Source organism: Procambarus clarkii, chromosome 48, assembly GCF_040958095.1.
Source record: "Procambarus clarkii isolate CNS0578487 chromosome 48, FALCON_Pclarkii_2.0, whole genome shotgun sequence".
NCBI lineage: Eukaryota > Metazoa > Arthropoda > Malacostraca > Decapoda > Cambaridae > Procambarus > Procambarus clarkii.
Window position 1 is genome coordinate 5,098,520 of NC_091197.1, and position 15,551 is coordinate 5,114,070.

At 51.1% G+C, this 15,551-nt stretch overlaps 2 protein-coding genes across 2 annotated transcripts in view; both read right to left on the bottom strand.

Annotated features, from left to right (window-relative positions):
• The window catches only part of LOC138350993 (mucin-13-like), a 6,682-nt gene extending 655 nt beyond the window's left edge, over positions 1 to 6,027 (bottom strand). The window contains exon 1 of the mRNA XM_069302459.1: positions 5,311 to 6,027. Coding sequence (XP_069158560.1) covers positions 5,311 to 6,027 — 717 coding nt within the window. The remainder of the gene's footprint in view (positions 1 to 5,310) is intronic.
• The window catches only part of LOC138351018 (uncharacterized), an 82,892-nt gene that overhangs the window by 49,563 nt on the left and 17,778 nt on the right, over positions 1 to 15,551 (bottom strand). The gene's annotated exons all lie outside the window — the stretch shown is intronic.

Here is a 15,551-nt window from a genome sequence, read left to right on the forward strand (position 1 = left end):
GAGCACGCTGGAACACACCCGGGAACACTGGTGACGACACTTAGGCCAGTACACGGAACTGCTGCTGTGTTAATGGTCTCTCCTTCACGTTTCTCTCCCTCCCTCCCTCCCTCCCTCCCTCCCTCTCTCTCTCTCACACACTCTCTCCTTCTCTCTTCGCACTTCCTTCCCTCTTCATCTGCCCGTGTAGTTGTTGTTAGTGATGATAGTGAAGGAAGCCTCAGTGTGATGATGGTGATGCTTGGTTTAGTTATACTCTCATGCCTCGGTCACACACACACACACACACACACACACACACACACACACACACACACACACACACACACATGGGGCCTCGTAGCCTGGTGGATAGCGCGCAGGATTCGTAATTCTGTGGCGCGGGTTCGATTCCCGCACGAGGCAGAAACAAATGGGCAAAGTTTCTTTCACCCTGAATGCCCCTGTTACCTAGCAGTAAATAGGTACCTGGGAGTTAGTCAGCTGTCACGGGCTGCTTCCTGGTGTGTGTGTGTGTGTGTGTGGTGTGGAAAAAAAAAAAAAAAAAAAAAAAATAGTAAACAGTTGATTGACAGTTGAGAGGCGGGCCGAAAGAGCAAAGCTCAACCCCCGTAAAAACACAACTAGTAAACACACACTCTCTCTCTCTCTCTCTCTTCGTGTCCCCATTCATGAGGAGGATTAAGACAGAGTAAGATAGTATGAGGCTACAAGATGACCTAGACAGAGTGAATGAATGGTCCAACAAATGGCTGCTAAAGTTCTACCCGAGTAAATGTAAGGTAATGAAACAAGGCGGTGGAAACAGGACGCCAGACACAGGATACAGAATGGGAGATGAAGTACTTAATGAAACGGACAGAAAGATCTAGGAGTCACACCAAACCTGTCTCCTGAAGCCCACATAAAAATAATAACATCTGCGGCGTATGCGAGGCTCGCTAACATCAGAACTGATTTCACGAACCTGTGTAAGGAATCCTTCAGAACCTTGTATACCACATATGTAAGACCAATCCCGGAGTATGCGGCCCCAGCATGGAGCCCGTGCCTTCTCAAGCACAAGACGAAACTGGAAAAAGTTCAGAGGTATGCCACTAGGCTAGTCCCAGAACTAAGAGGCATGAGTTACGAGGAAAGGCTGCGATGCACCTCACGACACTGGAAGACAGAAGAGAAAGGGAAGACATGATCACTACCTACAAAATTCTCAGAGGAATTGACAGGGTAGATAAACTGTTTAACGCAGGTGGTACGCGAACAAGGGGACACAGACGGAAACTGAGTACCCAAATGAGCCACAGGGACGTTAGAAAGAACTTTTTCAGTGTCAGAGTAGTTAACAAGTGGAATGCATTAGGCAGTGATGTGGTGGACGCTGACTCCATACACAGTTTCAAATGTAGATATGATAGAGCCCAGTAGGCTCAGGAATCTGTACACCAGTTGACTGACAGTTGAGAGGCGGGCCGAAAGAGCAGAGCTCAACCCCCGCAAGCACAACTAGGTGAATATAACTAGGTACATACATACACAGGGAGCTAACACCCTGTGCTAGTCACTCCCTATATTATATAGCGTCACTGGAAACAAGAGAATTGTCTGGAAGTTAGAAGACAGCCACTGATATATGCCACAATACAAAGTGTCCCATAACTAGAGAGCATGCAAGGTGATGGGGTACACTCGTAGGAAAGATACTGGTGGAACACCTGTAGAAGAGACGTTACAACACTGCCTCTAAACGTGAACCAGTTTTGATGACAAACAAGAACCCCCTGTTTGATATACCTTCAAGAAGGAAGTGGACGGACTTTTCGACTGTGGAATAAATCTGGAGATGTGTCAGCTCATGTCGTGAACTGCAGAAAGAGTGTGGAGCAGTTTAAAGCAGTTCTGTGGGCAGCCGAGGGCGCCCTGTGTGTCACCGCCCAGCCAGTAAGCGTCAGGGAGGGAATCGAATTTCTGTGGTAAGCCCATTTTAACCAGTTAACAGTGATTGCCTGTAGTTGGTCGTGTGCCCGGCGACCGTAGCAAGTGTCTATTGATATATTAGGCATATTTTATTAAGGAAGAAAGCCTAAATAAGAGAATAGAGATGAGCCAACTGGAGAGACGAGCGGCACATCCTCTCTCGCTGGTTGCTTCTGAGTGACTGAGTGAGGACTGCCTGGGAGCGAAAAGCTCCCAGGGAAGGCTGAGAATGGACTCGCCCGGGCATGGGGGAGTCACCTCATGGCAGGCAGAAATCAGAGGGATGTTGAGTGGAGACATTTATTATGTGTAGTTTATTTTAATCATATATTTGTAGAGGAACATCTTTATTGGCGTGTCAATGGGTTTGTCTGGGGCATGGGGCGCCCCCACGGGTTTGTCTGGGTTTGCGTGGGGCGTTTATTGGCGTGTCAATGGTTTGTCTGGGGAAAGGAATTGCTGAGAGAACTTCGAAGCCAGTAGAGGAGGAGTCAGTGGATGGAACTCCAAGGCTATTGAAGAAATACTGAGCTCTGCGGAAGAGCAGTTCCCATAGAGAGGAATTGGACCTCAAGCTGTGAGAGGAGAAGCAGTGGAGTGGAGTTTCACGTGCTTCTGTGGTACCAGTGGTGAAGCACCATTGCTGTTCAAGGAAGACTTCATGGTGTAGCAGCCAGAAGAGCTGTGGAGGACCCTGGTAGACAATTCTAGGAGGACCTGAAGATGTTCAGGGAAGTGAACCTCTGAGTGTAGAGAAGAGGTTCTTGGTGACTGCTTGTGTAGAGTTGGTAGAGTGCTTGAGTGTCATTGGCGTGCAAGACGCAGTGGAAGGTGAGTGACTGACCATTTATGTATCAAGGAATATTTATACAGACGTTTATAGTGTTACAGCCATAGGCTGGATTTCCTTGTGTATATTTATATATATATTCTAGGGCTGGTAGTGCCATATTGTATTACAATATTTAACCCACTTGGTGAGGTTAGTAGCATAAGTGGAGAGCCAGGAGTTGGGCGACCACTTGATATAAGTCCTGATGGCATCGGATTGTAACCTGACTATAATAGCATAGAGTGTTGGAGTCATATTATTATTCTTGTATGTGTGTTGTACATGTTCTCTGACTAATAAATGTATATAATTTATCGGTGTTTGCCCTTGTCCTAGTAAGGCTTCCCAGTAAGTAGAAATGAGAGAGAGAGAGAGAAAGAACCACAGCTGTGGACAGGGTGTTACAGGATTATAATTCAAAGAAAGGGGGATTGAGGAGGTCATACCAACTAAGGAGAGAGTGGGGAGTCACAGCGGCTCGAATTGGGTGTGTGTGTGCACGTGACAACGAGGCCAATGTTGGAGCCGCATCCCCTGTATGTGTGACGCTGAACCCCTCTCCGAGAGCAGGAAGCGAACAGGGTGATCTCCTGATCAAAGTATAAGCACTCTACGGGTTTTGGTTGGTTGTACGGTAGAGACATGCGCAACCTACCTACATTCCATCGACTTACAACATAATAGCTAGTAGGCCTACTGACATGGGCTAATAGGCCTTCTGACATGGGCTAGTAGGCCTACTGACTTGGGCTAGTAGGCCTACTCAATATGTTCCCATTTCATGTCTTAAACCCTGAACATATAAGACTTTGTGCAGTCTCAGAGCGTTTCCTGTGGGTGATTGGTGTTAATTATGGGTCCAGATGGCAACCATGGCGACCACTGGCAGAGGCTTCACCACACTAACCATACACATGGCAACATACACCAGCCACACCCACCATACACATGGCAACATACACCAGCCACACCCACCATACACATAGCAACATACACCAGCCACACCCACCATACACACATCGCAACATACACCAGCCACACCCACCATACACACATGGCAACATACACCAGCCACACCCACCATACACATAGCAACATACACCAGCCACACCCACCATACACACATGGCAACATACACCAGCCTCTGTATATGTTCATCAAGTCTTATGATGATGGAGAGGTACACGTGAAGGAAACGTTTAGACACATGGAATCAACGTGTCCTGAAGGAAGACATCCGCTCACAGTAATGGATTCACAACGACTACGTAATTAGTGCTATTATTTACTCCCTATCCATGGTTAGGTTAGATTAAGTTATGTTTCATTACATGTGGTTGCGTTAATATGCTATTATATTGTCCAAAATGTGAAATATGGAATTCGAAAACTATTTATGTGTACCCTTGAATTTTGTTTACATAAAACCAGATTCTTTAGACCGTTTCAAAGAAAATGTTTTCAGCATACACTTTATATTTTAAGCCAACGATCAATAAAGTTATGACTTTAGAATATTTTCTGTTTAGGACATAGGTTCACTTGGCAGTTTTACAGTAAGACTATTACTGGATCCGCAATATGCTTTCAGACCATCACAAATGCTTAGATACTGTACTATATGCAGGAGTTTTGGCAAGGTGGTTTGTTGCTTATGGTAATGGATTTGCTGTAATTCGATGTTCGTTCACTGTTTAATAAATGTAAACAAAGCAGCCAAAGATTGAGAAACAATATACAGTTAAGGATGCGTAAATGATTGTTGAATTCTTGTTCTGATTTATCAGATTGAGTAACATCGTCAGCGCATGTGATGTATTCTTCAAGTTGGGGCCCGACAGGTGTATAGTTGAAAGGCGTCGGTGACAGCCAACTTTCCTGTAGTACTCCACTTTTCAATTCTATTGCCTCACGTAAGTATTTGGCAACGCTGAGCATGGCTGTTGTGATGTCTGTGAAGCCGCAGAGTAGGGCATTGAATCTCTCTCTATCTTGTATTTCAGGCCTGTGTGCCAGACTTTTGTTGACAGCTTTCGATACATCTTTGAGCACTATATTGCAGCGCTCTGTTGTCATGACATGACACTGGCTGTATGCTCATAGCTCCGTGCTATAGCTACTCGGTTCTCCCTCTGGCCTCGAAATCTATGTTGTCCAGTCTTATACTTTATACTTTTGTAATTCAGTCTGTGGTTAGTTATTTGTTCGAATATTTTGTACTAAAATAAACACACGTGTACAAGTGAAGTCAGACATTCATTGGCTGCTGTTGGAATATTTATTACCGCCGTTGTGGGGTGGTTCCCGGACTTTTTGTTGTGGTGACCTGACCTCTGTAACACTATACAGCGTGGAGGCTGACACTAATTACTGGAGCCTGGCCACGGTAGGCCTAGTCCTGCACCCGCAGCCTCAACACCTGCTCTACTGTTTTCTTATTGCGATTTTAACGACAGGCGGACAAGGAGGCGTGTGTGAGGTCCCTTCCCCCCATCACCCTCCACCGTGAGGGGCGGCCCATCACCCTCCACCGTGAGGGGCGGCCCATCACCCTCCAGCGTGAGGGGCGGCCCATCACCCTCCACCATGAGGGGCGCCCCATCACCCTCCACCGTGAGGGGCGGCCCATCACCCTCCACCATGAGGGGCGGCCCATCACCCTCCACCGTGAGGGGCGGCCCATCACCCTCCACCGTGAGGGGCGGCCCATCACCCTCCACCGTGAGGGGCGGCCCATCACCCTCCACCGTGAGGGGCGCCCCATCACCCTCCACCGTGAGGGGCGCCCCATCACCCTCCACCGTGAGGGGCGCCCCATCACCCTCCACCGTGAGGGGCGGCCCATCACCCTCCACCGTGAGGGGCGGCCCATCACCCTCCACCGTGAGGGGCGGCCCATCACCCTCCACCGTGAGGGGCGCCCCATCACCCTCCACCGTGAGGGGCGCCCCAACACCCTCCACCGTGAGGGGCGCCCCATCACCCTCCACCGTGAGGGGCGCCCCATCACCCTCCACCGTGAGGGGCGGCCCATCACCCTCCACCGTGAGGGGCGGCCCATCACCCTCCACCGTGAGGGGCGGCCCATCACCCTCCACCGTGAGGGGCGGCCCATCACCCTCCACCGTGAGGGGCGGCCCATCACCCTCCACCGTGAGGGGCGGCGCCCCCCCCCATACATAATGTACGCGTGCAGCTAAAGTTTTAAGACCAAACAACATGTGAACACAAAGGTTCAAGTTAACAGAACATAAATCAGAACTTTATAACCTGGAGAACAGGTGATGCGTTCTTCGTGGAGGATGTTCTAGCGTTCTTGTTGACTTTAGGCAGGACACACGGCCGCAGAACCGCTCAGGAAGTAATCCGGAGAACCGCTCAGGAAGTATCCACAGTAATCCGGAGAACCGCTCAGGAAGCATCCACAGTAATCCGGAGAACCGCTCAGGAAGTGTCCACAGTAATCCGGAGAACCACTCAGGAAGTATCCACAGTAATCCGGAGAACCACTCAAGAAGTATCCACAGTAATCCTGAGAACCACTTACCGACAAACAAATGGCTGAACTGAAGCAACTAGACAGTGTCCAGGGAACCGTAAAAGCATCAGGGGCATAATATACCCTAAAAAAGATCGGCTAGAGAATGTGTGAGGAGTCATCAGGAGAGGACTGCGGCCATTGTGCGGACCATGGCCATTGTGAGGACCATGGCCATTGTGAGGACCATGGCCATCTTGACTGACACCTGGACGAGTAAATGATGTACGTAATAGAGGCTTTATGCAATTTACATTGTGGACCCCATGAATATTCCTCTGTGTCGTGTTTCAGATGTATTTTGTGACACAGAGTCCGTGACCCCATATAAAGAGCCCCCAGCTAGTGACCCCAGAGCCCCTAGCTCCTGACCCCAGGGAGGGGGCCCAGCTGGGGACCCCAGAGAGAGCCCCAGCTGGGGACCCCTGAGAGAGCCCCAGCTGGGGACACCCCAGAGAGAGGCTCAACTGGGGACAGCAGAGAGCCCCAGCTAGGGACACCCCAGAGAGAGGCCCGCCCATGTTGGTGAGGCCGGTGGCGGTGGCGGGTGTCAGGTGGTGTCGGTGGGGTGCCAAGTGACACCACACCACACACAACACCACCTCTGTCTAAACACCACCACAACACTCATAAATACACCTCCCCTCACACCTCTCTCTCCTCATATACCTCCTCCCTCACACCTCTCTTCCCCGTCTCTTCCACAATATGAATAACACTACCTCCGATGTTAATAGTAGTTGTACAAGTGAGGAGAAAGCAAAATGTTAGTGTTGGAAGGAAGTCTCTAAGGTACTCTCGTATCTCATGGAATGTGACGGACAGGGCAAAGGTAGTTTTATTATTAATCATGGATGAAAGTAGATTGAGAATATTATCTTGGAACGTTAATGGATTAAAAACTAGAGCGGTGGATGTACACTATTATACTCTTAGAGAGGATATTGACAAAGTAACACTCCAGGAAACTGGGGATAGGGATGGTAGCATTCTGAGGCTAAATGGCTATAGAGGCTTTCACTTATATGCTGATGGAGGAACTAGGGGGGTCTCATGTTATGTCAAAAGTACCATACCTGCCGAGATAACTGGAATCCCTCAGAGATATAGAGGAAAGTATTAGATTGTGGATACAATTACAAGACCGAGAGTTAAATTTCATTAATCTATACATCTCTGATAGCTCCCTTGCTTTAAGATACTTGCCAGATTCCTTCTTTTCTGAAGATACACTTGTGGTAGGGGATTTTAATGCCAGACACCCAGCTTTAGGATCAAGGGGTAAAGCAAATAGGAATGGTTGCAGATGGTACCAGTTTTTGCAGGAACATGAAGATGTTCAACTGCTGGGCGAGCCCTCTCCTACTCATTTGAGGGGAGGGAGATTAGATTAAGCTTGTTTGATAAATGCTGAGGGTATAGAGGGGAATTGTCTTACTGTGGATGAAATGCTAAGTGATAATTTTGCATTACAAATACAGCTTAAACTAGCTGTATTTGTAATACAGCTAGTTTAAGCTACTCTATCCCTTTGAGAGTTTTTTTTTTCTCTATGAAGATACTTGAAATTGCAGGCGATGAGTCACAATAACGTGGCTGAAGTATGCTGACCAAACCACACACTAGAAGGTGAAGGGACGACGACGTTTCGGTCCGTCCTGGACCATTCTCAAGTCGATTATGAGAATGGTTTCTCATTCACAATCGACTTGAGAATGGTCCAGGACAGACCGAAACTTCGTCGTCCCTTCACTTTCTAGTGTGTGGTTGTTACGGCCCTCTCTGGTCGCAACTGGGTTCTTACTCTGATGTTGTTAGAGGAAGGGTATCCGGCCCCAAGCCAGTAGTGGCTTTCAAGGGATGTGATCAGTAACGTAAGTAAACTAAAAGGGGAAGGGAAAGAAAGGCAAAAACTTAATATTATAATAAGCACCTTCACCAATAAATATATATAAGAAGATTACACGGGGGGGGGGGGGTATAAACACTACACAGGGGTATTATCTACACTGTCATCTTCGTCTGAAGACTCTGGATCTTCTTGATGCCGAGTTCTCGGTGCTCTCGTGGCCTCACGACGATCCTTCGAAAAGCTGAGTCTACCCCGCCACAGGCCAGCCAAAACACAGTTCCACTGGGGGCACCGCCGTGGAGGCCGTCAACGACAAGTCCAGCAGACAGCTGGCAGGTTCCGGATCAGCAACACTGGTCAGGCCACTCCACGAGCAATACTAGGGTAGCGCCCTAGTCAGGAGCCTCGTGTGATACCACAGATCACTCTCCTGTCCGCAATACCCCAGTGGTTAAGCGTCTCCACCAGTCAGTCCCGGGTATGACAATCCTCAACTGCCGCTTCACAGGCAGGGTAACACCACAGTGTTCATCCGGGAGACGACTCACAGCTGCTGCAGCAAAACACTTGATGTCGAGACGGCTGCCTTGGGTAGACTGACTCGACTTCCCTTACAGCAGTCCCAGGTCGACTCTATAATCAGACACGTCATCAATAACAGGGACACACAAAAGCACCTCACTTACAGGCTCAGACACAAACGCCCACCTATCCACTCCATAGATGGCGCTGTTGTCTGAGCACCACCTCACCAGAGGTCAGCAGTGGCTGTGTTGTGAGCTGAACAGGACTGGAAACTGGCCCTCGTGGCCAGTACACCTCGTCCCCACCAGGTGTCGTCGTCCATTTGGAGGGGGTTTCGGGAGCTGACCCACAGATGGAGTGGTCGTCACTGCTCCAGGCTCGGACGCTGGATTCGGGTCCGTAACAGTGGTCTGGTCAACATACTTGAACTCACATCTCTTCCCTCACACCTCTCTCTCCGTCTCACTCCTCTTCCCTCACACCTCTCACACATACCTTCTGGATGACAATGTAGTCACCGTAGAACTCGTCCTCAGACCAAACGCCCACCAAATCCCACCAAATGACCAAATCCATTACCATGAGAGCCCCCCCCCCCCCCACAAACCACCTGGATAGTTATGTAGCTATATGTGATGGTCTGAAAGCATATTATGGTTCCAGTAATAGTCTACATGTAAATTGGCAAGTGAACCTTTGTCCCACAGAAAATATTCTCATTATAACTTTAATGCACTATAAATCGTTGGTTTAAAATATATAAAGTGTATGCTGAAAAAAAATCCATTTTTTTTAAAATTCAGTTTTCTATAAATGAAATTCTTGGATACACTAATAGTTTTCAAATTCCATATTTCACATTATCACTAATAATACACCGTATTAACATAACCAAACGTAATGAAGCCAAACCTAACAGGACCTAACCTAACCAAACCTTTACCTAAAATAACCTTAACCTAACCTAACCATGGATAGAGAGTAGATAGTAGCACAAATTATGTAGTTGTTCCCAATCCATATCCTTGGGCGGCTCTCCTCCCTGAGGAGGAGTTGACTGTAGATGAGCTACATAAACTACAAGGAACTAATTTTACAAAATCAACAGAACGAGACTTGATATCACCAGACGTGCTGAAGGAGGCTACAGAGGTTCTTTGTCCTCTAGCTCAAACTGTCAAAATAAAACACTGGAGACGGAAGTCTGGAAAAAGTCAACGTTGTCCCAATATTAAAGAGGTGATAGACAAGAGGCACTAGACTACAGAGCTGATGACACAAACAAGTAATCCCTGTATAGTTCTAGAGTGTAAAAAGGCTGAGAATAACAGAGCACTTGGAGAGGATAAACTTGTAAGAGAAGGACTGCATGTGGTGGTACTGGAGGGTATAGGAGATGAGCCTGGACGAGAGCCTTGTGTAAGTGTAACTGAATGTTTGTGTTTGGGGGGGGGAGGGGGTTGAGGGAGTAAAGATGATGGAGGAGCACAGGTGAAGGGGAAAATTTGGAAATGGGACGCCCCACTCCCAACTATGAGAGTGGGGCGTCTCATCTTGGGCCACCAGCTGTGGGAGCGGGGCGTCTCATCTTGGGCCACCAGCTGTGGGAGCGGGGCGTCTCATCTTGGGCCACCAGCTGTGGGAGCGGGGCGTCTCATCTTGGACCACCAGCTGTGGGAGCGGGGCGTCTCATCTTGGAGTAATCTTTCTAACATTGGGTCTTCTAACATTTCGAGGGTATTCCACACTCTGATGGCTTGGTGCTGTAGTCTGATGTTTAGTGGCTGTGTGTTCAGGAGTTCATGAATTGTCTGATCATATGATGGACGGTGTTTTGCTGCTCACCTTAGCGCATTATTTATAGTTGGTGCATGTTAGTGTTGTATAGTGTGTTTAGTGGTACTGGAGGATATTCTAGAGGTGGCCGGACTAGAGCCTTATGTAGGTGGATGTGTCTACTGAGGGTTCAGAATCTTCTCAGTTTCCCTAAGGTTATTGTTGCTTTGTTTATTCTGTCCTTTATGATAATTTTTATCCCTGTTCTATTGATCTTGAGCCGCAATATTCTGTCTTCACCCGCATATTGGAGCGGGCGGTTGTCAAGAGTAATGGGTTCCGGGTTCCAGGTTCCGGGTTCCGGGTTCCGGGTTCCAGGTTCCGGGTTCCGGGTTCCAGGTTCCGGGTTCCAGGTTCCGGGTTCCGGGTTCCGGGTTCCGGGTTCCAGGTTCCGGGTTCCAGGTTCCGGGTTCCGGGTTCCAGGTTCCGGGTTCCGGGTTCCGGGTTCCAGGTTCCGGGTTCCAGGTTCCGGGTTCCAGGTTCCGGGTTCCGGGTTCCGGGTTCCGGGTTCCGGGTTCCGGGTTCCAGGTTCCGGGTTCCGGGTTCCGGGTTCCGGGTTCCAGGTTCCGGGTTCCAGGTTCCAGGTTCCGGGTTCCGGGTTCCAGGTTCCGGGTTCCAGGTTCCAGGTTCCGGGTTCCGGGTTCCAGGTTCCGGGTTCCAGGTTCCAGGTTCCGGGTTCCGGGTTCCAGGTTCCGGGTTCCAGGTTCCAGGTTCCGGGTTCCGGGTTCCAGGTTCCGGGTTCCAGGTTCCAGGTTCCGGGTTCCGGGTTCCAGGTTCCGGGTTCCAGGTTCCAGGTTCCGGGTTCCGGGTTCCAGGTTCCGGGTTCCAGGTTCCAGGTTCCGGGTTCCGGGTTCCAGGTTCCGGGTTCCAGGTTCCAGGTTCCAGGTTCCGGGTTCCAGGTTCCAGGTTCCAGGTTCCGGGTTCCGGGTTCCAGGTTCCGGGTTGCTTTTTACAACGTGTATTATCTGGAACTTTTGTTTATATATACTTATTTTCCGTTGCTTTTCAAAGTTGTTTATGAAGTCAAGTGTTGTGTTGGTGTTGTTGGGACGTAGCGACTGTGATGGTCCAGGCTGGGATAGTATTTGGGTGACATCATCATCGTATGTGATGTATTCTCCGAGTTGGGGCTGGGGCAGGTCAGCTGTATATATGTTGAATAGCGTGGGAGAGAGGCAGCTTCCTTGTCGGACTTCACTCTTTCAGTGCCAGAGAGGTTGTAACCCTCACGTGTCCCCCTCTCCCCCCCCCCCCCTCAGTAGGATGGGGGTTAAGGAAGGTCGGACCCCTTCACTCCCTTCCCTCCTGCTCTGCAGTGGGTACAGGAGAGGTTGTAACCCTGCTCTTGTGCACTTGGGGTACCAGGGGTTGAGTGGCTACCCTGCCTTGGGGCAACCCTCACCTCACTGTTCCACCTCCTAATCTCTGCTTCCTGTCACTCTCCGCCAGTTCCCAAATCCTCCTTTCTTCCCTTCCGTCCCCTCCGGTCCCTCCCACCCGCCCCCGTCACCACCTGGAGTCGGCCCTTCTGTTTTTCCGCGAGTAAAGCCGGATAATTCCTTGTTAAGGGTTCCTGGTGCTGCCAACAGGAGCCGCTTGTCTGGTCCGGGATAGACATGATGTTCTGGGGGTTCCTCAAGCGTACACTGGTCGAGGGTGTTCTGGGGGTCCCTCAAGCGTTCACTGGTCGAGGGTGTTCTGGGGGTCCCTCAAGCATACACTGGTCGAGGGTGTTCTGGGGGTCCCTCAAGCGTACACTGGTCGAGGGTGTTCTGGGGGTCCCTCAAGCGTTCACTGGTCGAGGGTGTTCTGGGGGTCCCTCAAGCATACACTGGTCGAGGGTGTTCTGGGGGTCCCTCAAGCATACACTGGTCGAGGGTGTTCTGGGGGTCCCTCAAGCATACACTGGTCGAGGGTGTTCTGGGGGTCCCTCAAGCATACACTGGTCGAGGGTGTTCTGGGGGTCCCTCAAGCGTTCACTGGTCGAGGGTGTTCTGGGGGTCCCTCAAGCGTTCACTGGTCGAGGGTGTTCTGGGGGTCCCTCAAGCGTTCACTGATCGAGGGTGTTCTGGGGGTCCCTCAAGCATACACTGGTCGAGGGTGTTCTGGGGGTCCCTCAAGCGTTCACTGGTCGAGGGTGTTCTGGGGGTCCCTCAAGCGTTCACTGATCGAGGGTGTTCTGGGGGTCCCTCAAGCATACACTGCTCGAGGGTGTTCTGGGGGTCCCTCAAGCGTACACTGGTCGAGGGTGTTCTGGGGGTCCCTCAAGCGTACACTGGTCGAAGGTGTTCTGGGGGTCCCTCAAGCGTTCACTGGTCGAGGGTGTTCTGGGGGTCCCTCAAGCGTACACTGGTCGAGGGTGTTCTGGGGGTCCCTCAAGCGTTCACTGGTCGAGGGTGTTCTGGGGGTCCCTCAAGCGTACACTGGTCGAGGGTGTTCTGGGGGTCCCTCAAGCGTACACTGGTCGAGGGTGTTCTGGGGGTCCCTCAAGCGTTCACTGGTCGAGGGTGTTCTGGGGGTCCCTCAAGCGTACACTGGTCGAGGGTGTTCTGGGGGTCCCTCAAGCGTTCACTGGTCGAGGGTGTTCTGGGGGGCCCTCAAGCGTTCACTGGTCGAGGGTGTTCTGGGGGTCCCTCAAGCGTACACTGGTCGAGGGTGTTCTGGGGGTCCCTCAAGCGTTCACTGGTCGAGGGTGTTCTGGGGGTTCCTCAAGCGTTCACTGGTCGAGGGTGTTCTGGGGGTCCCTCAAGCATACACTGGTCGAGGGTGTTCTGGGGGTCCCTCAAGCATACACTGGTCGAGGGTATTCTGGGGGTCCCTCAAGCGTTCACTGGTCGAGGGTGTTCTGGGGGTCCCTCAAGCGTTCACTGGCCGGGGGTGTTCTGGGGGTCCCTCAAGCGTTCACTGGCCGGGGGTGTTCTGGGGGTCCCTCAAGCGTTCACTGGCCGGGGGTGTTCTGGGGGTCCCTCAAGCGTTCACTGGCCGGGGGTGTTCTGGGGGTCCCTCAAGCGTTCACTGGCCGGGGGTGTTCTGGGGGTCCCTCAAGCGTTCACTGGCCGGGGGTGTTCTGGGGGTCCCTCAAGCGTTCACTGGCCGGGGGTGTTATGGGGGTCCCTCAAGCGTTCACTGGTCGAGGATGTTCTGGGGGTCCCTCAAGCGTTCACTGGTCGAGGATGTGACGTCACAAGAGAGACAGGTGACCCCACACACGTGACTGTGACACACACACGTGACTGTGACACACACACGTGACTGTGACACATACACGTGACTGTGACACACACACGTGACTGTGACACACACACGTGACTGTGACACACACACGTGACTGTGACACACACACGTGACTGTGACACACACACGTGACTGTGACACACACACGTGACTGTGACACACACACGTGACTGTGACACACACACGTGACTGTGACACACACACGTGACTGTGACTCACACATATGGCTGCTAACGAGACGCGAGGGCGACTATTTAGATCACAAGTGATGATGAGCTCTCTTGTTTTGACGGTTACTACCTTCTTGACACACACACACCTGTACACACACCTGTACACACACCTGTACACACACCTGTACACACACCTGTACACACAGTTTATTGATGAGCGAGGGGCAGCTGACCCGCCATACCACAGGGTATACTGCCTCAGTCTGGTCCCCTCTGTTGGCTCAGTCTGGTCCCCTCTGTTGGCTCAGTCCTGGTCCCCTCTGTTGGCTCAGTCCTGGTTCCCTCTGTTGGCTCAGTCCTGGTTCCCTCTGTTGGCTCAGTCCTGGTTCCCTCTGTTGGCTCAGTCCTGGTCCCCTCTGTTGGCTCAGTCCTGGTCCCCCTCTGTTGGCTCAGTCCTGGTCCCCTCTGTTGGCTCAGTCCTGGTCCCCTCTGTTGGCTCAGTCCTGGTCCCCTCTGTTGGCTCAGTCCTGGTCCCCTCTGTTGGCTCAGTCCGGTCCCCTCTGTTGGCTCAGTCCGGTCCCCTCTGTTGGCTCAGTCTGGTCCCCTCTGTTGGCTCAGTCTGGTCCCCTCTGTTGGTTCAGTCTGATCCCCTCTGTTGGCTCAGTCTGGTCCCCTCTGTTGGTTCAGTCTGGTCCCCTCTGTTGGCTCAGTCTGTTCCCCTCTGTTGGCTCAGTCTGGTCCCCTCTGTTGGCTCAGTCTGGTCCCCTCTGTTGGCTCAGTCTGGTCCCCTCTGTTGGCTCAGTCTGGTCCCCTCTGTTGGCTCAGTCTGGTCCCGTCCCAGACTGTATGAAGGGCACGTGGTGATGCCACAGGGGCCCCAGCTGTCAGGAGAGCCACACAGGGGCCCCAGCTGACAGGAGAGCCATACAGGGGCCCGGGATTACTACCCTCTAAGGGGCCAAAATGTGCACGAGTAGACTACTGGAGTTAGCTTCAAAACTCTATGGAAAACACATCCACGATTTCATGAAAACTGCAAAAGGACAACTATAGATGCTGAAATTTTTTAAAATGGTGGCACTTAGGTGGGGTACCCGGCGGTGTCCGGGTACCCCTCCTGTCTCTCCCACCACTTCCATTCCACCCCCTCCCCATGTCACCCCTCATCCTCCATCCTCACTTTTCCTTCCCTATTCCATCACCTTCCCCCCCCCCCACCTATCTCCCCCCATTTCTCCCCTAAAACACTGAATATATAGAGAGTTTCCACTGAAATATGTCAAGTAAATCATGAAAATGCGCGGGTAAACAGCGGGAGTAACACTCTATGGACAACACATCCCAGATTTCATTTCTGACTTCATGAACATTGCACAGCGGGGGTCTGGGTTACAGGCTATATTTCTTACAGCATTGAACTAAGGCCCACCCAGGCCAGCCTATGTCCACCTGGTACCCCCCCCATCCCTCCTCTAACCCCAAGCATCTCCCCTCAGACTTTGGAGAGACAGACACTCATAGCAGTGTGTGTTACTACTATATATATTAGTATATTTTGGTAGCAGTCTTTCCTGTAGACATATATTA